The 18441-nt window shown below is 58.5% G+C and overlaps 1 protein-coding gene across 2 annotated transcripts; it reads left to right on the plus strand.

The window, feature by feature from the left end:
• The first annotated feature begins 5872 nt into the window (after nucleotides 1-5872).
• NPTX1 (neuronal pentraxin 1) lies at nucleotides 5873-15719 on the plus strand. Of its 2 annotated transcripts, XM_061175305.1 has the most exons (6): nucleotides 5873-6442; nucleotides 6733-6940; nucleotides 9069-9313; nucleotides 10538-10717; nucleotides 11285-11411; nucleotides 11506-11583. In XM_061175305.1, the coding sequence occupies exons 1-5, from the start codon at nucleotides 5999-6001 to the stop codon at nucleotides 11366-11368; spliced, it is 1161 nt and encodes a 386-aa protein (XP_061031288.1). In that variant the 5' UTR covers nucleotides 5873-5998; the 3' UTR covers nucleotides 11369-11411; nucleotides 11506-11583. The 2 variants fall into 2 exon arrangements, with proteins under 2 accessions (XP_061031288.1, XP_061031287.1); XM_061175304.1 differs by lacking the exon at nucleotides 11285-11411 and having other exon boundaries at nucleotides 11506-15719.
• Nucleotides 15720-18441: the final 2722 nt, after the last annotated feature.

The following is an 18441-nucleotide window of genomic DNA, read 5'->3' on the forward strand; positions in this document are numbered from 1 at the left end:
GCTAGTGTCCCCCTCAAGTCTGCCCTCCCAGGCAGGTTCCCAGGCAGAACCTCCTACATAAACTCGGCACTGCAGCTGTGCCTCCTTGCAGACAGGATGAAATGGACAGGACGGAACTGTGGCTCCTACACGCTTGCCAGCCCTCACCCACGCCTCTTCCCAGCCAGCTCTGCAGTTTACACTGCGAAGATGGAAGACGTCCCCTCCCTCCACTCACGCCACTCATCCCTCACCCGGCATTGCTCGTGTCAGCCACCTCCCTCCCCACTCGCTCCTCAAGACCGTGCTCTGGTATCACCTCCTCAGGAAATCCCCCTGACTGCTCGACCCCAACCCACCCACCTGCCCTGGCCTGGGGCACTCACGTGCCATCCCGCCCTGGAGGTGTGTGTTACCCCATCTGCCCACCAGGCTGAGCACCCTCAGGATGGAGAGACTGTTGTGTTCATCCCTGGCCCCGGCACCGGGTCTGCCCCTCAGTAGATGCTCTGGAAATATTTGCTGAACTGAGAGCACACGATGAATATTTACACTGTACTAAGTGCCCACGGTTCTGCCTGGGGCCAGAAACCCCTGCTTGGAGAAAAGTGAGTTTTCACCAAGACAGGATGGTAAGTTTATGCCTGTAAACTCCTGTTTACTGGGGTAAGCAAGTCATCAAGTTCAAAAGCACCCGTTCCCCACCTGATCCCAGCATTGGGCTCGGTCCAGAGGAGGGCAGGCCACCCAGGGCTCTGTTCCAGCCAGACTGGGCTGACGGCTGCCCAGGCTGGCTCAGAGGAAGGGGGTCCTCAGGGTGGGAAATGCCCCTGGGTGCAGGGAGTCTGGAGGCCCGGGGTGGGGGGACCCCACTGTCCAATGCTAATGACCACGGCCCACGACTGGTTAGTCCCCATGTGGCTGCCGCAGGGATAGTTGTAGTCACACAATGGGCATGAACTTGAACACCCTGTGGTGAACAGGGAGGCTTCTCCTCCAAGGGTAGCAGGTGAGAAGCTCCTCAGCCCGGGGTCTGCGGTCCTGGCCTGATCTGCCTCCACCACCTGGTGTGGGCAGGATGCGCCACTGTCCCTTCTTGGGCCTCCTCTCTGCCACCCGGTCCTGCCAGTCTGAGAGCTCTTTCCCTTGAGGGTTCGGGGTTGAGGGGGGAAGTAGTGGGGTGGGCGGGGAGAGGGGGGACTGTGCCGGGTGGGGAGAAAGCTGGGTGGGAGTGTGAAGGCCAGGGCTTGCCCCTCAGCTTTGCCTTCACTGCACGTGTGGGAGACCCTGGACTTCCCTTGGTTTCCTTATCTGCCAAGTAAGGACAATAGCCCAGCCACGCCTTAGGAAGGCAAATGAATGAACATGGACAGAGGGCTTTGAAAAGGACAATTCCTTGTTTATAAGATAAGGCTATTACTGCAGGGGTGTCTGAGAAGAGGGCAGAGGGGACGGCTCTGGTGTGGTCCCTCCCCCAGCAGAGCTGGGCAGCAGGGACCTGTCCCCGTCACACCAGAGTGGGTGGATGGGGCCTGTCAGGAATGCCACTCCAGGCCAGGGGTCAGAGGCCCCATGGGGCTTGCTGCTGTCAGAGTGGCCCCATCCCCAATCCCTTGGGCCCAGGGGCTTCTCACATGGGAGTCACATGTCCTGGCTCTGTCGTGAGGGCTTGGCTGCCAGAGGTCCCTGCTGACTCTCACCTGGTAGCAGCCAAAAGCCTGTCTCCTCTGCTCCAGGGACAACCTGTGGGTGCTGCCCTCCCAAATAACCACACATAGAGGGGTGCATAAGTCATCCTCCTGGACACAAAGTGAACACCCGTACGAAAGCAGCACCCAGACTGAGAAACAGATCGTAACCAGCACTGTGGGGCTGCTGCAAACAGAAACAAACCAAAAACAGAAACAAAAGCAAAAATCAACACAGGAGCATGGCAGACGAGTCCCCACACATTTAAAACAGCAGCCACTGACATTACCGCAGTGTCCTCCCATCCCAGGAGAGACGCCAGCTCACCCAGTGGGGTCCACGGCGTGTCCTTAGCAGTGACATGGGCCTGACTCTTGTCTGAGGAGCCCACCCATGTCCAGAGCCAGATCAGTGAGGACTTCTGCCTTCTTCTCTTCCCAGATGGGGTCCCGGGGCCTTGCCTGGCCCTCCCCCTCCACTCTCCAGCCTCCCCCTCCACTCCCCAGCCTCCCCCTCCACTCCCTAGCCTCCCCCCTGCAGGGAGAGCTATTTCAAAAGGCAAGGTGGACCCTCATGCTAGATGGGCTCAGAGTAAAGTGGTGGGTGGGCCCTGGCCTGGGTCCATTGTCCCCCCAGCTCTTCCCAGTGCCCTCCCAGGTCCTCCCAGGTCCTCCTTGTGCCCTCCCAGCACCCACCCAGCGCCCCCCTATTGCCTGCCATGAGGGTAGCTCTTTCCTTCCTAGGCCGGCCCATGGCCTTGGCCCTTGAAGAGAACAGGGCCAGGAGACACCACAGGATGGGTGAGGGTCCTGGGCACAGCACCAGGCTTGGGCACCCTCCCTGGGTGGGCTCCCACCATCCACTGGGTAAAGACCCTCAACAGCACTGACGTGCTCAGAATAGTGCCCGACCCACCTGTTTAGCTTTCCTATGCCTGCCTGCCTTTACTACACTGGCCACAGCTGGGGAGCCTCCCGCCACACTTCTCCACCAGCCCCCTTTGCTTTCCCTACATCGAGGTACCTGCCCCCCCACCCCAATTTAACCTCTGAAGGCCGCTCCATCCTCTTCCACCAGTGATGTGCCCAGCTGGCTGGCTCCAGCTGATTGCTACATTTTCAGGAATTTGCAAGCTGATTGTTAAACAGAGTCATCATTAAAATTTAAATTATACAAACTTACAATTATATAAATTATATTAAGAACGAAGGTAATACATAGAACTCATCACTTTCTAATGTTTTCTACTACATTTTACTATTATCTATGCTTTTTAGGTTATTCACATCTATTGCATCCATGAGGTGGGAAAACCATACACTTGTGTGATCCTGCCACATCTTTTCCCAACTCCACTGCAAGTGTGTATACAGCACTTCCTCCCCCCCACCCCCACCCCCATCCCCGCTGCAGTCCTGACATACGGGGCTCAGGTCGGGAGAACGGGTGTACACATATGAGACCTTCAGACCAGGTAGCTAGGCAACTTGAAGTTCTTCCTCTGAGGGTTTTGGGCAAGGCAGCCCTTGATTTTCTAGTCCCCAACTCCCAGATACCTCCTGAACTCGAGGGAGGGAGAGGAAGCTGCAAACACTACCCAGATTGAATCTCTCCTGCCCAGGGTCTTGGGTCCAATTTAAAAGATTTAAAGAAGGCAGAGGGCTGCCATAGTGTGCCCCCCACCAGCCCCTCAGCAGAGCCCAGCGTTTCTGCGCAGGTGTCCCACATACTGCCTTCTGGCAGACAGAGAGCTCCACAGAGGTCGCCCTTGGGACCAAAGGGTCCTGGGCCCTTGACCGCAGTGTCCTCCCCTCAGGGTTCCATACTTCCCTCCCAGAGATCCCACTGCCCCTGGACATTGCCCCAGGGCCCCTCCTCCCCTTCCGACTCAGTCTACTCTATCTTCTGTGTGTGTGTGTGTGTGTGTGTGTGTGTGTGTGTGTGTGAGGCGACGGGGGGGGGGGGGGTCGGGGTCTGGCCCTCAGTGCCCAAGTGCCGAGTGCCAACCGCTGAGATCTCCTCTGGAGGTAAAAGCCCAGGTCCCTGCCTTGCTCGGGCAAGCCCCTGCTGCTCTTGGGGCTCAGGACGCAAGGCCCAGCCCAGGGTTCCCGCTCCGTTCACACCTTCCGCCCGGCCCAGCTGGGCTCCTCTCCTGCGCCCACGTGCAATCTCTGCGGAGCGCCGTCCCTCTGTGCCCTCAGGGCCCCACGGAAATCGGCCTCCAGCCACACGCAGCCCTGGCCCGGGGGAGCGCGGGGGTGGGGGGCGCTGACCCGGGGGGTGACCCCATCCGGTCTCAGGATGGGAGTTGGGGCAGAAGCCGCGGTGCCCCTTGCGCGGGTAATTCCTCCCGAGTCGCTTGCTGACCTGGGGCGCTCCGGTCGCAGACACGCGTGGGGCAATCGTGGCCGGCCCCCTCCCGCGGCCTGGGGCTGGGCGGTGAGCTGCGGTAGGTCTCAGGGCTCCGTGGTGGGCGAGCGCGGCCGCCGGGTCCGGAAACCCCGCACAGCCCAGGACCGAGGCGCGCCAAGCCCAGGACAGCCGCTTGCGGGTCGCGGGGTCCCTCTGGCGCCGCTGAAAAACTCTGGCCGCGGGTAGCCCGGGGGGCAGGGGGTGGGAGGAGGCTGCGGAGAGGGAGGAGATCGTGGCTTATCAAAAAGGTGTCAATAGAGCTGGCTTCATCTCCCACCCGCGGGGCGGAAGTCAGCTCCGCACCCAAGAGCTGCCTGTGGGTCCCTCCGGGCAGGGACCCGCGCACTTGCCAACGGCGGGGCCATCGCAGAGCCCAGAGGAGGCGGAATGAAGGGCTCGGGGCGTGGGGCGGGGGTGTCCGCCGGGCGGCCCCGACTGCGACTGTAGCTCTGGCTCGACCTGTCGCATCGAGCCGGACCCCGGAGTCCTGGCACCTCAGTGCCCTCCTCTGTACAGTGGGAGCTGGGAGGGGCGGCTTCCGAAGCGCCTTTGGCTCTGACCGCCAGGGACGGGCCAGGGTCTCAGGCCGTAGTCAGGAGCCCCGAACCGGGCACTGAAAACTGGACAGAAATCTGGGAGCCGAGCCCCGCGGCGCCGCTGCCCAGAAAAATGGCTCGAGTGCGTGGGCGGGTGAGTGGGGTGACTATGAGTAACCTACCATCGTGTGGAGCTTCGCAGGTGCTACGCCCCCTCCCAAAGTCCGGGACCCCTCCCCAGCAGCAGAGAAGTGGGCAGAGCTGGGGTGCATGGGGTCCAGAAAGCCCAACACACACGCGGACATACACAGACATGGACACACGAACGCACCGCAACTCGCACAGGGACACACACGTGCCCTCACATCTCCGCGATGGAAAGGCGCTCGGAGAGCGCGAAAGGGTCCGGCCTGTAGGGTCCCCTCGGAAGCGTGGCACCTCCCCCGGGGCTGGAGGGACCGTCCAGCTCCGGAGGCGCCGTCTGCCCGGAATCGGGCCCGCTCGGCTGGCAGGAAAGGCTTAATCCGCAAGGGACGCCTCCGAAAGTGCCCGCCTGCCCCGCCGGCACGAGGTGGGGGCTGTAAATCCCAGGAGACGTTGCCAGTCCCCAAAGCTCGGAGCTGGGGGGTGGGGGAGGGCACAGGAGAGCCAAGAACGAGGGCGTGGGAAGCCCCCAGACCTGGGGTGTATAGCATCTTTTTAACCCCGTACGGACATCTAAGAAACTTGGAGCGGTCCCGCGACCCCCTCTCGGGACTTAGCGACGTAGCGAGGCTCTGCTCCCGGCGCTCCCCACCCGGCACGCAGGTGTGGACGACTTGAGTTCTTGGGGACCGGGTCCGGGCCCCGCGAGTGTTCAGTGCAGCCGAGCGGGTTGAGCCGAATTCTGTCTCCCGGGTCCTCCGTGGCCTCCCACACGCCCCGAGCCCCGTCGGAGATTTGGGGACACCACGCAGGTGGCCCATCCAGGAGTCCGAGGCCGCGGCCCGGCCCACCCTCCTCCCCCCACCCCACCCCCTCCGTTCTCGGCTGGGGTCGGGGACAGGCCGGTAGAGGGTGGTGCGAAGGCCGCGGCGCCGCCGGGGGTTGGGGGAAGTTTCCCCCACTGCGCACCCCTGCGACCCCAGCCGAGCAGCGGGCCCGGGCCGCAGACAATTAAAGCGGGATTCCTCCCCCGCTGACGTCGGCAGCGCGAGGCCCCTCCCGCGGTGGCATAAAAGGCGCGGGCTCCGCAGCGCAGGCGGCAGTGAGGGCCGGACAGCGCGGCCGTGCGGACCGCGCGGCGGAGCAGTGAGCAGCGCGGCGCCCAGAGCGCTGGCCGCCAGCGGAGCTCCAGCCGAGCCGAGCCGGGCCCGGAGCGCCGGGTCCCAGAGCCCGCAGCCATGCTGGCCGGCCGCGCCGCGCGCACCTGTGCGCTGCTCGCCCTCTGCCTCCTGGGCAGCGGGGCTCAGGATTTTGGGCCGACGCGCTTCATCTGCACCTCGGTGCCGGTGGACGCCGACATGTGCGCCGCGTCCGTGGCCGCCGGCGGCGCCGAGGAGCTCCGGAGCAACGTGCTGCAGCTCCGCGAGACCGTGCTGCAGCAGAAGGAGACCATCCTGAGCCAGAAGGAGACCATCCGCGAGCTGACCACCAAGCTGGGCCGCTGCGAGAGCCAGAGCACGCTGGACGCGAGCGCCGGCGAGGCGCGGACGGGCGGCGGCCGCAAGCAGCCCGGCTCGGGCAAGAACACCATGGGCGACCTGTCTCGGACGCCGGCGGCCGAGACGCTCAGCCAACTCGGGCAAACTTTGCAGTCGCTCAAAACCCGCCTGGAGAACCTCGAGGTCCGCGCGCGCCGCTGTTTCCCCTCTGGCTCGCGCGCCCCTCTGCCCTCCCCCACCTCCATTCCCGACCCGGCCCGACACCCCCAACCCCGGCCTCGGCCGGGTGCCGATGCCTGGCTGGGCCCTCCCCAAGCGTACGGGGCCCCGTGGACGGCCACTCGCCCGAGCTCCCCGCCAGGCTGCCCCCGCAGTCGCCCTGAGGGGACCGCGCCACCGGCCTCCCGGCACGGCCCCTGCTCCACGCGTAACGATATGGTTTCCCCCCCACCCCCGCCCTTGCACCCTCGCAGCAGTACAGCCGGCTCAATTCCTCCAGCCAGACCAACAGCCTCAAGGATCTACTGCAGAGCAAGATCGATGACCTGGAGAGGCAGGTGCTGTCTCGGGTGAACACTCTGGAGGAGGGCAAGGGGGGCCCCAGAAATGACACCGAGGAAAGAGTCAAGATAGAGAGCGCCCTGACTTCCCTGCACCAGCGGATCAGCGAGCTCGAGAAAGGTAATGGTCATGGGGGGCTGGGGGTTCATACATCCTGTCTCAGCTCCCTGGACCAGTGGGACCCTGCCTCTGGTCCTGGCTTCCTGCATAGCTCAGGTTGGGAGTCTAAAAGCCCTGAGTTCCTCCACCCCTCCAGCCCCATCCCTGCCCCAGGTTCTCCAGTTGGTGTTCCTGGCGGGACTGGGGTGCCCTGGGCTTGGGACATCTCAGGAAGCAGAGTGAGGAAGGGATTGCCTGGGGTTCCCTCCCCCCTCCCCCGCCACACTCACACACTCGCACACTCACAGGATTTTTCCAAGTCTGATTTGTTTAATCTTCAGCAACTTTGCACTATAGCTTTGGCTGGCTCGAGTCCTCCCTGGCTAAGAAAACCTGGCTCTAGCCAGTCCCCATCCACAGCAGAGAGCAGGGCATGGGCTGGGGCTGGGTCCTCTTGGTCCATGGCACATTTGGGCCCTGAGCAGGTTTCCTCCCAGCTCCTTGGTACCCCTGGCATCCTCTGGGGATTTCCGGGTCCTCCCCTCCGCCCTGAGCACACCCCCGAGGTTTTCTCTTCTGAGTGACCCAAGCCCAGGCATCTTGCGTGCAGCCCCGCGGTTCCCGAGTCGCCAACTACAGCCAGCCCCAATCTCGCCCCAGGCCCACGGATGAGCTCGGGAGGCTCAGCCTTGAAGTCGCAGAAATCAAACAAGGTTGTAAAAGTGGGGGAGGGGGTGAGACTCGGGGCTCGAAGCAGGGCCACGTGACCCTTCTCGGACTGCAAAGTGTGCTGGATGGATTCAAACAGTGCCATCTTAAGGCACGTTATGTAACTGAAAAACAGATCGGGGAAGGGGGGGGGGGAGAAAGGGGAGATTGGGGAAATGAAGAACACCTCCTGGAGAGACCAGGGACCGGATGTGCTCCAAGGGCAGGGGGCTGCCAGCCTGAGATGGAAGGGGAACACTGAGGGCCAGCCCTGCTCTGTTCCCTGACACCTGGCTTAGAGGAAGGGGGTGGGGTTGCTGGCCCAGTAGGATGCCTTCTAGAAATAATTCTTGGCCTGGAGGGCCGGTTTAGTGCTGGGCTCCCTGGCAGCACCCAGTGTACACCCCGGAGCTGGTGGGTGTGTGTTCCTGGCTCTGGGCCTGGTGCCCATGCCCACTGCTGGATTGGCATGTTTTGCCTGGAATCAGTCACACCATGCCCAGGGCCACAGCCACAGTGTGTGTGTGGGTTGGGAGAGGGCAGAAAAGCATTCCCTGGAGACATTGCCGGCAGGCGGGGAGCTGGTGGCCGTGTATAAAGGGAGGGTATGGGACCAGGAGCCTGATTTTTCAGGAAACGCACAGGAAGCTCGCCCTGAGAATGATTGGCATCATCCTCAAAGCAGTCACCTTAGGGGAACGTGGCTTAAGGGCTACCTCCCGGCTCCCTGCTGTCCTGCCCTCTCTGCAGGGGGCTAGACAGAGTTGCTAGAAGAGCCTCGGGGGGTACAACTCTCCCTCCTGTGGGATGGATGGGATTCTGGAAACAGCCTGAGTCCTCAGGGCAAATCGGCTGGGTCAGATGAGTGACCAGGGGCTGCAGTGTGTCCTGGCCTCAAGGGAAGTGTGACGGGCACCGGGGGCCTGGTTCTGAGCACCGTCAGCAGTCAGCATCCTGGAATCAGGTTGGGCTCCTGGAGGGGCTGCTCTGAGGGGAGTTAGCCTCTTTACTGGCCGGGAGGAGACCTCCTTCCTCTGTGGTGACACCTTCGAACGTTGCTTTACAGGGTGTGCACTGACCCACTCCCTACCCACGCCCACTGCCCAGCCCAGGTGCAGATGCTCAGAGCCCAGCGTGTGCGGGCGGCTCCCCACACCCCCATCCCAGCCTCTCCACAGGGGTCACCGTGTGGGAGCCACCTTATGGGAGCCAGACTGGGAGCAGAGACCTTGGGTCAGCTCTTTTGTCCTGGCCCTGTGCCCTGGGGCAAAGTACTTGACCTCTCCGAGCCTCCTTCTCAGCATCTACAGAACAGAGGGGAGTCTGCTTTGTCTGCATCACCAAGCCTGGTTGTTGGCAGGGGCATTGGCAAGCCTGCTTTAGTCAGGGACAGGCACTTCGTCAAGGTGCAGGTGTCTGGACTGTGTCCCGTCCTCCCCAGGTCAGAAGGACAACCGCCCTGGAGACAAGTTCCAGCTCACATTCCCCCTGCGGACCAACTACATGTATGCCAAGGTGAAGAAGAGCCTGCCGGAGATGTACGCCTTCACGGTGTGCATGTGGCTCAAGTCCAGCGCAGCGCCAGGGGTGGGCACGCCATTCTCCTATGCCGTGCCCGGCCAGGCCAATGAGCTGGTCCTCATTGAGTGGGGCAACAACCCCATGGAGATCCTCATCAACGACAAGGTAGAGTCCCCACCCCTCTGGACTTGCAGGGCAGCAGGGCGAGGCCCCCAGGGCCCCAGTCTGTGCCAGCTGCTGGGACAGGTCTGGGTAGCGTGAGATATACAGCCTCAGATGCTACTGTGGCCCCAAGAAGAGAGCCTGCCAGGCAGGGCTGAGGGAGGTGCAGGGTGAGGACTGGGAGGAATGGGGAAGGGTGCCCTTGCCATGCTCCATGAGCAGGCCTCCCAGACAGAGGCCTCTGGGCTGGGGTGGAGGAGGGTGATCCAGGGGGACAGTCCATCTGACAGAATCCTCCTCCCCCAGCTGGCCTTGGAGCTGACTTTGCTCCTCCATATTTGGGAGACCATAGATGCTGGGGGGGTGGTAAAGATGCTCCTAGAGAGTCCAAATCAATCCTGCTTAGCCCCCTACCCCTGGGAGGAGGCCAGATCTGGGTGAGTCCTTGGGAGAGGGCAACCTTTCCCTCCAGGGAACCCGTCTCCATCCTGGCCCTCCGTTAGCTGTGGGAATAGCTGCCAACTCTCAAACTCCCTCATCTCTATGCCAGCTTTGGTAGTAAATGTCTAAAACCTGGGCTGGGAATTAGATTCCAAGCCCTTGCTCTTGAGGCTTTGCCTAGAAAGGGCTGTGCCTTTCTGGGGTCCCATTTCCCCCAAGTTAAAAGGGTGTGAGGGTTCTTTCGTTGGCTGAAGCAGCCTCCCTGCCTGAAATGTTAAGAGCGTGAGTGAAATTCCAGGTGAGAGGCTGGTCTGAGCATTAAAAGGCATGGTGCCATCTCCCCTGGCATCTTTCAGAGTCTCTGCAAAAAGGCTGGGCGGGTTGTAGACCCAGAGATCTGGCAGTTAGAGATGGAGTGTTGGAAGAGAGGAGAGGCTCAGAAAGCAGCAGTGAACTCAGCCCCCAGGGGTGGCCCTCCTCCATCAGAGGGCCTGTTTCGTAGACTAGCCAAGAGGGAGGAGGGTGAGTAGGAGTGAGGAGATTGCATATGCAGATCGATCTTAGGAGCCCCCTTGACAAATCTTCCCATTTCCTTTGTGATTTTGTGCTCCATCAATGGATGGGCCTGACAGTCCAGAGGGGCAGGTGCTGCAAGAACTCAGTAACGGCTCTTGATATTTATTGTAAATGCATATGAATATCGGTTGAACTACTAACTAGTGATGATAATTGATTCTGATTGTACCCCTGTTCCCATAATGTCCTGTATGTTGTTCTCCTTCCCAGGTGGCTAAGCTGCCCTTTGTAATCAATGATGGCAAGTGGCACCACATCTGCATCACCTGGACCACCCGGGACGGGGTCTGGGAAGCCTACCAGGATGGCACCCAAGGAGGCAACGGCGAGAACTTGGCGCCCTATCACCCCATCAAGCCACAGGGCGTGCTGGTGCTGGGCCAGGAGCAGGTACAGGCCATGGGGGCAGGGAAAGAGGGAGGCAGCTGCAGGGGGAGGAGCCCCAGAACCAGAGACTAGGCAGGAGAAAGGAGAATGAGGGTGTTGGGAGAGAGGGCAGAGAGGCAGCAGGGAGCAAAGTGGGAGGGAGCTGGAGAAGGAAGTGGTTTCCCCCGAGAAGTAGCTGAGGGAAGCAAGTGATGCAGCAGTTTGGGCAAAGTCCCTGCTCTGAGTGGGCACTTTCAGGAAAGGCAAGCAGGAGTGGGCTCTGGTCTCAAGGCTCTCCACAACTTTCTCAACAACTGCAGCAATTCTCTTCAGCACAGGAAGACCAAATGTGCATTTAGTGATGCATAATTTATTTCCTGGAAGTGGTTTGTCTCGCATTGGGCACCCAGGAGGGAAAGGCAGGCAGGAGAGCCCCAGGGCTTCCATTCTCATTGGGCAGGTATTGCTGTCAAAGAGTGACATCTGAGTTTCTTGACTAGAGGCAGGGAGTGTAGGGGAGGCCCCCCAGGCGCTGCTCCCACAGTTGTTCATGGACCTGGCTGACACCCTCCCTCACTGGGCACCTCTCAGGTGCCCCCAGGAGAAGCTCTGCATCCAGGGCAGAGGAGGCCAGCATCACTCCTTTTCCTGAGCTCCCCACAGGGGAGGGACTGATGGATAGCTGAAGACCAGACACAGGGAGACAAATGGACCAGAGGTAGACGTGAGAGCCTTTCCCCCTAGGGATGCCCTCCTGATAGGCCCCCACCGCTATGACCCCCTCCACCCTCATCCTCTGCTTTTCTCTGAAGGACACGCTGGGTGGCGGGTTTGATGCCACCCAAGCGTTCGTGGGCGAGCTGGCCCATTTCAACATCTGGGACCGCAAGCTGACCCCGGGGGAGGTGTACAACCTGGCCACCTGCAGCACCAAGGCCCTTTCCGGCAACGTCATTGCCTGGGCTGAGTCCCACATCGAGATCTACGGCGGAGCCACCAAGTGGACATTTGAAGCCTGTCGCCAGATCAACTGAGGCCCAGGGCCGGGCTGAGCCTCCTGGTCCCCAGGTTCCCAGCCCCCTCCCGCTTCCCCCCTGCTTGTGCGGAGATGATCCGTCGTCTCTTCTTCTCTCCCTTTCCCCCAGGAATGACTCAAGGCCATCGCCCTCGCACACGCGCACACGCACACAGCCTGGTTTCGTCCTCGTGCACGTGAAGCAGGCCCGGCTCCCATCTGTCCCCGAGGTGTCCCCACTTCTCTCTAGGAGCCCGCACTGTTTCTCAGGCATGCCCCGTTCACCAGTAAAGCCGGCAGCTGCAACATTTTGAAAAATGCACACGTAGGTGAGAGGACCTGTGTGTGAGTGTATGTGTGTGTGTGTGTGTGTCTACAAGGGTCTGTCTCTCTGGGGAGGCCTTCTCTTTTAAAATGAGGTATTTCATTTCTTCTTTCTCTGTGGCTTTGGGAAATCTCATGACTGGTTTAATATCTGCATTGCCAACTTTGGTGTCTGCCCGCGTGTCTTGGGGCTGGTGCATCTTCTTCTGCAATGCATTCGTCTTTGTTTGTAAATGTTTTTCAGAGCGACATATCTCTATATTGATAAAATAAATATCTTTTAGCAATTTGTTAAAGGCCAGGGGCCTCTGCATGGAGAATTTGTATTTTGTCATAGAAGGAATTCTCTCTGAAGGGTTGAAGGCAGACAGTGTCCTGTGATGGCACCACATGCTGGGTGGGGGCAGAGGAGGTGGGACCAGCCTCAGGATCCGGGCAGTCCCTCCCCCAACCCATAGTGCCTGGCTAGCATCCTGCTGTTGGCATCTGAGGGCAGCACTGGGCCTGGGAGGCCAGCCTGCATACCCAGCTCGGCCAGCTCTGGCCCAGGATACCGTCTGTGGCCCTCAGCCTTCCCACCTCCTCAGACTCCCCTTCAGCTGCCAGCTAGGGTCCCCAAGAGAGGAACATCCCAGGAAGCCAGGACCCCTGGTCTCCTCCCCTTGGCCTCTGGCAGTGGGAGACCAGAGGCTTCGGTGGGTCAGCTTGAGAGCAGACCTTTTAGACCAGGAAACCCGCACTCTGATTAAGACCCAGCCACACAGGGCCACTGAAACTTGAACCCAGCCAGTCGATGGGCCAGGTCCGTGGTAACTCTGACAGCCATATTCTTCTCCCGGGCCAAGGTGAGCCCTCCAAGGGGGCAGGGCCTCCGGAGACCTCTCCTGGGGAGCCACGCATGGCTAGGCCGGGGCCTGAAATCCACTCCCCCATCTTACAGAGTGCAAGTCCTGATGTAGCCCCCAACCTGTCACCAGCTGGTGACACTGAGACCCAACCAGTGTCAGAAGCTTTGACATTTCTTTCCCTCCATGAAAAACTGACATGTGCACCTCCTTCTAGTCCTTCCAAGGCGGGGAGAAAAGTGTGTGTGTGTGTGTGTGTGTGTGTGTGTGTGTGTGTTGAATGAGAGCGAGAAGAAGAGCACTTAGACGGATCACACCCAGGGGAGGGTGAGCTCCCTGCTTTGTTGCACCATCTGGGGGTCGCACACCCCGAGGGCAACCTGGACTCTGTCACCAGGAGTCTAATTAGCAAAAGGCTGGCAAGTCTTTCTAGAAATTTTACTGCACTGCCTGGCTCATCTACAGCTGCAGACATTTCTTCAGGAGAAGCAGGTGTTTCTGTCTTCTGTTCCTTCCAGGGCACCTGTCTCCTTAAACGCAGGTCCGTGTTGTCGGAAACCTAGTGCATCTGTGTGTGTCTGTGTTGGTGTCTCTGTGTTGGTGTCCGCGTGGGTGTCTGCACGGTACCCAGTCGCCGTTCTGCAATGCATCACTCTAGTGCCGAGGGTGAGGTCCAGGCGCCAGGCTGCGTGTTGTGGTTCAACAGTGGCTTTTTCTGAGACCGCTGTGCTTTGTCAGAGCCCATCGGGCTGTGGCACCTGTGGATCTGCAGGGATCTTCTCTGTTTGCATGTTCCTTGGGGTGGCATGTCCCTTGCTTCCTCAGTCTGGTGTGTGTTCCCCTGCCTGCATGAACTTCTCTGGTTCTGTGTTGTGTGCCCAGTGCCACCCATTGTTCTGTGACCATCCATGTAGCTACTGAAAATGGCTGGGTAAGCAAGCCAAGGGTGTCGGAGGAGGTCAAGGGAGAGATCGATTCCCTCTCCCCCTCCCCACTCCCCAAACACACCAAGAAGTGTTTTTAATGTGTAGGTTGAGAACAAGCCTAACAATGACTGTGGTTGGGAGAGAGTGAGAGCTTAGTATCCCCCTCTAGACCGGATCGGCCCCACCCCTCACTTCAGCCATCTCAGAGCTGTAGGCAAGGCCCAGAGTGTGCTAGGTGCTCTCCCATCAGCACCTCCCACCAGCCCCTGCCGATCTATGGATCTACCAGACCCCGGACCACCTCCTGTCCCAGTGGGCGCGGTGGGAGCTGTCCTTTCAGGACCACAAGCCATCCTCTGCCCTAAGTAGAGAGGGGCAGAGCACACCCCAGATGCTTACGCCTGTGTCCCTTCAGCCTCCCGACCTGTTCACCCTCCTCGCCCCTCCCCTGACGCACCCGCGGTGCCAGGGATGGAAGCTGATGTTTAACTCCCTCCGCCCTCCCCAGCTGGAGCCTGTGCCAAGCCCCGGACTCCCTTACTGTGGTAACACTTGGCACTTTGCCAGCCCCGAGGAAGGCAGATGACACAGCCACAAATCTAATCCACATAGTTTCCATCTACCCCTTAATCTGATTGATGTTCCCTCTTGCACTGAATAATACATGCCTATCTCAGGTAAGCCATTTTATAAAATAAGAAGATAAAAAAGCACTGTCGAGACAGTGTTTGCTTTCGCCGAGCTGGTGTCCCACAGCTCCCTGGGTGTCCGAGGTGGGAGAGCTGCTGACAGAGGCTCTCCGGGCCCTCGGGGGATTAGAGCCCACTTGAATCGTAAGCCTTTCTTGCTTTTGATAACAGTATTATTTCTCTTACTCTAGAAGAAAAAGTTTATTACCAAACAAGAGTATTTTTATGAAAGAAAAGGACAAACCTATAAATTAACTCAACCTATATTTCCCTTGAAAATACTTTCAGGCTCCGCCAAAAACGTAGAACTGAAAGCATGTTATTTTGGAAGAAAGAGATACATTTTGTATGCTTTCTGTTCCTTTTGTAGATTCACAGTTTTATTTTCTAAGACTGCAAAGATCACTTTGTCACCAGCCCTGGGACCTGAGACCAAGGGGGTGTCTTGTGGGGAGTGAAGGGGAGGGAAGAGGCTGGCATGAAGGTCACAGTCGTTCCAATGAGCTCCAAAGAGGGGCCACCTGTTCTCAAAGATGTGTCGGGGATGGGATGTACACTGGCCATTTATGGTGGCCCCTCTGTCTCGGAGCTGACTTGTTAAGTGGAATGAGTTGAAGACTTGATGGTCAGTTCCAACCCTGATAGAAGAAACTAGGGTTCTGAATTGTAAACATTAAGAGGACAGTATCCTTTGTAATCTTATGGCAACCAAAATGTGGCTTAAAGCAGTCATGGTTTCATCTCTTAAAACACAGTGTGTAAATCTATTCAACTAATGACGGGAAATGTATCACTTCCATGCACAGTGGACTTAAGTGCCATTTGTTGAAGGGGAACAAGTCATTGAGGAGAAAAAAAGCCCAATACTTAAAGTCCCAATTTTGTCTTATTTGCCAAAAAAAAAAAAAAAAAAAAAAATCAACGACAACAACAAAGCAAACCCCCTATGGTTGATATTGTTATATTGTATATACTGTATAATAGGAAACAGAATTGATGTATCTTACTTTTTCATTATTTGCTAACCAAAGCTGTACATTTTTCATATGATCCGCAGCCTTTTGGGTATCTAATGGGTCAAAACCATGGGACCTGCCACCTCCCATAAGCAGTTCTGGAAATGCACTATTTCTACTGGTATTCTTGCTTTTTTCTTTTTCTTCATTTTCTTGCTGAAATGACATGAATTGTTAAGTTTATTTTTACACAGTAAAGAGTGAAGAAAGACTGTGGTCTCCTTGGAATGTCTCTTCTTTTCTCAAGCTTGCAAATGTCATCTCAACCTGCTGGATGACCTCAGGGGTCCTCCCAGGGGATGCATGCCTGCCCATTGCCCTGTGCCGCTCGAAAATCCCGCAGCCATCTGGTGACACTGGACATCAGAGGTGGGGAGGGGGCCTGCCCAATAGCCGATACCAAGGCAGAGAGAGGTGAAGTGATTTCCCAATGTGTGGAGGCCACACTGGGGCTTGGGGTGCAGAGTAACTGCCTGTTCCTCACCTCGCCTGCAGCCCTGCTCCTTACTGAGTGAATGCACTGCCCACAGCACACCTGGGCACAGGTCCCAGGTGGCCTGGGCTTGTCCTTCCCAAACAGCCCTGCTATGCTCTCCTTTGCCACATCCCTGCTGACCCATCCTTGGCCAACACCTGGTTACCTCTCCTCTTTTGGGGTTCCCAGGCTGCTTTCGTGCTCTCAAGCAAGACAGCATCTCTAGATTCACATAACAAGAAGATGGGTGACGCGGGAGCCCTGGGCACTGAGAAGAACTTACTTCCTTGGCCCCTGGTGGACCAAGCTAGACTCTGGATGAACAAAGAGCTTTGGAACTGTTCCCTTCCAGGGGACAAAATTAATGACCAGGGGCCAAAGTAGCCTGCCTGGTTGGTGGGTCTCCCCCATGCCCCCAACACACATGCCCACACGCACACTGGGTTAGCAGAGGGGACCTGGCCAGGACTCAGGACCTGGGGTTTGGTGGGGTGTAACTGAGCCGTCCATTGCCTGGGGTGGTACAGAGGGAGGGGATTTGGCCTCAGAGCAGGTGGCCACTTGCCCTATTGCCCCTGCAGGAGGAGCCCCAGTTGGGAGACAGAAGCCCCTGCCAGGCTGAAGACCCTGGACCTGTTTTCTCCAGAGCTGCCCTTGGCGGGCGGTATCCACCTCCAGACACGTGTGGCCAGGCCAAGGGTTGTACCCAATCCCAGCAGCTCCAGCCAACACACCACCTCTTTGCCTCCCACTCAAGCCAAGTGCATAGTTATGCCTATAATAACATCACTCTTACATTTCTAATTTCTATGGAAGTGCTCATTCAAAAACTTGGGTATTTTAACTATCATTAGAAACAAGTGACTTTCCCCACCTCTCACACCTGATATTGGTACCTCAGTGACTAACTTTAGGGGCCATGGAGCTGAGAACAGCAGCTCGCAGGGAGGCAGTCAGGCCTTGCTGCTGAGCTCGCTTGCGTGGGAGCCTGGGGCAGAGGGACACAGGCTCGGGACTTCAAAGCTGGAGAGTGTCTCCAAAGCCATTGACTCCAACGGCCCATCAGGTGCACGAAAATGTTCTCAGCTTGCACACTTCTAGTGATGAGGAACTCACTATTCATAGAGAGTCTGCCCCATTTTCAGACAGCTCCAGCTGGGAGTTTTCTTTTTTTTCTTTTCTACCTTTTCTATTTCTTTTCTGTAGTGCCCGGTTCCTTATACTGAGCTGCAGCTTCCACCCACCTGTCTGCACACAGGGAGACAGCCCCCATGTCCCCTGGGTCTCAGCCTTCATGTCTCTCCTGTACCACCTGGCTGACCTGCTCTAGGGTCACACCCCTTCCACCCCGGAAGCCCCCCAGGGGGCAGCATAGGAGTGTAGACCAACCCCTGGAGGGTCCAGGGAATGTGTCACCCCACCCCCATCCTTGCTCCAGGAAGCTGGGGCTTGTGCATCAGCTGTGGGCCCCCAGGGTAGGAGCAGCGCAATTCAAGGAGTCCCGACCTGCTCCATCTCCTTGTCTGCTCCCCATGAGGCTCCCAGCGAGCGGGCCTGTCCGCAGCAGCCCCCTCTCTGCAGACTTCCAAGGAGCACAAAGCCACCTGGGCTCTGAGAAGTTAACTACTCGCTGGAACGGGGAAATAGGAGAGAATAAAAGTGGTGGCTGTGGGGAAGCTACAAAGGTTCTGGAACTCTTTGAAAGGCCTGTGGTTCTGAGCTCAGGGCTTGGCTTCTTTGTAGGAACCAGATGCCCTTCGGAAGAGGCTGGAACGCTCAGCCCAGCCAACGAGGGGCCCTCCCTGGGATGGAATCAGCCAGCACTGCTGCCTTGACCTTAGCAGAACTGCCTCCCCCGTCCCCGACTAGGAGATTCTTTCCCATTCACAGCCGGTGGTGCCCACCTGGGCTCAGGCCCATTGGCTAGCTTTGCCAGGGGCCCAGACCCTCACAAGTCTCCACAGTCCACCTCTGGAGGTGCCCCGGCAGTGCTGCCACCCTCCAGGGGCCATTGGCATCCGCACTGTGCATCGTGCTCTGTGCTTAACTCATTCCTACGCTTCATCTCACATCATCCCGATGGCCACCCTGATGATGACACTGATTTTGCAGATGAGGAGCTAGTGGGGAGGCCGGGTGACCTGCTGAGGTCATGAGTGGCAGGGCGGGCGATCAGACTGCAAAGCCCCTGTCTTTCCACACTAGCTATCAGGTTCCGAGTTCATCTGCAGGGGTCAGCACCTGGCAGGCCACACCCTCACAGAGGACCTAGTCCCAATCTGAGCCCGTGAATCTCTGGCCAGACCTGCTCTTCCCTCGCACTTTGCTGCCCTGTCATCCTTGACCCCTCAGGTTCTCACGCACCCACGTGTGATGCACGTGGTAAGTCCCTGTGGCCTTGGGTTCCCAAGATGCCCCTCCCCAAGGGAGCAGAGCCTCCCTCCTCTCCTGACATTCA

This window comes from Eubalaena glacialis, chromosome 19 (assembly GCF_028564815.1).
Source record: "Eubalaena glacialis isolate mEubGla1 chromosome 19, mEubGla1.1.hap2.+ XY, whole genome shotgun sequence".
NCBI classification, from domain to species: domain Eukaryota; kingdom Metazoa; phylum Chordata; class Mammalia; order Artiodactyla; family Balaenidae; genus Eubalaena; species Eubalaena glacialis.

Coding starts and splice junctions, on each gene's coding strand:
- NPTX1 (XM_061175304.1), top strand. CDS start 5,999: ATGCTGGCCGGCCGCGCCGCGCGCACCTGTGCGCTGCTCGCCCTCTGC. Junction 6,443..6,732: donor CCCGCCTGGAGAACCTCGAG/GTCCGCGCGCGC, acceptor GCACCCTCGCAG/CAGTACAGCCGGCTCAATTC. Junction 10,718..11,505: donor TGGTGCTGGGCCAGGAGCAG/GTACAGGCCATG, acceptor TTTTCTCTGAAG/GACACGCTGGGTGGCGGGTT.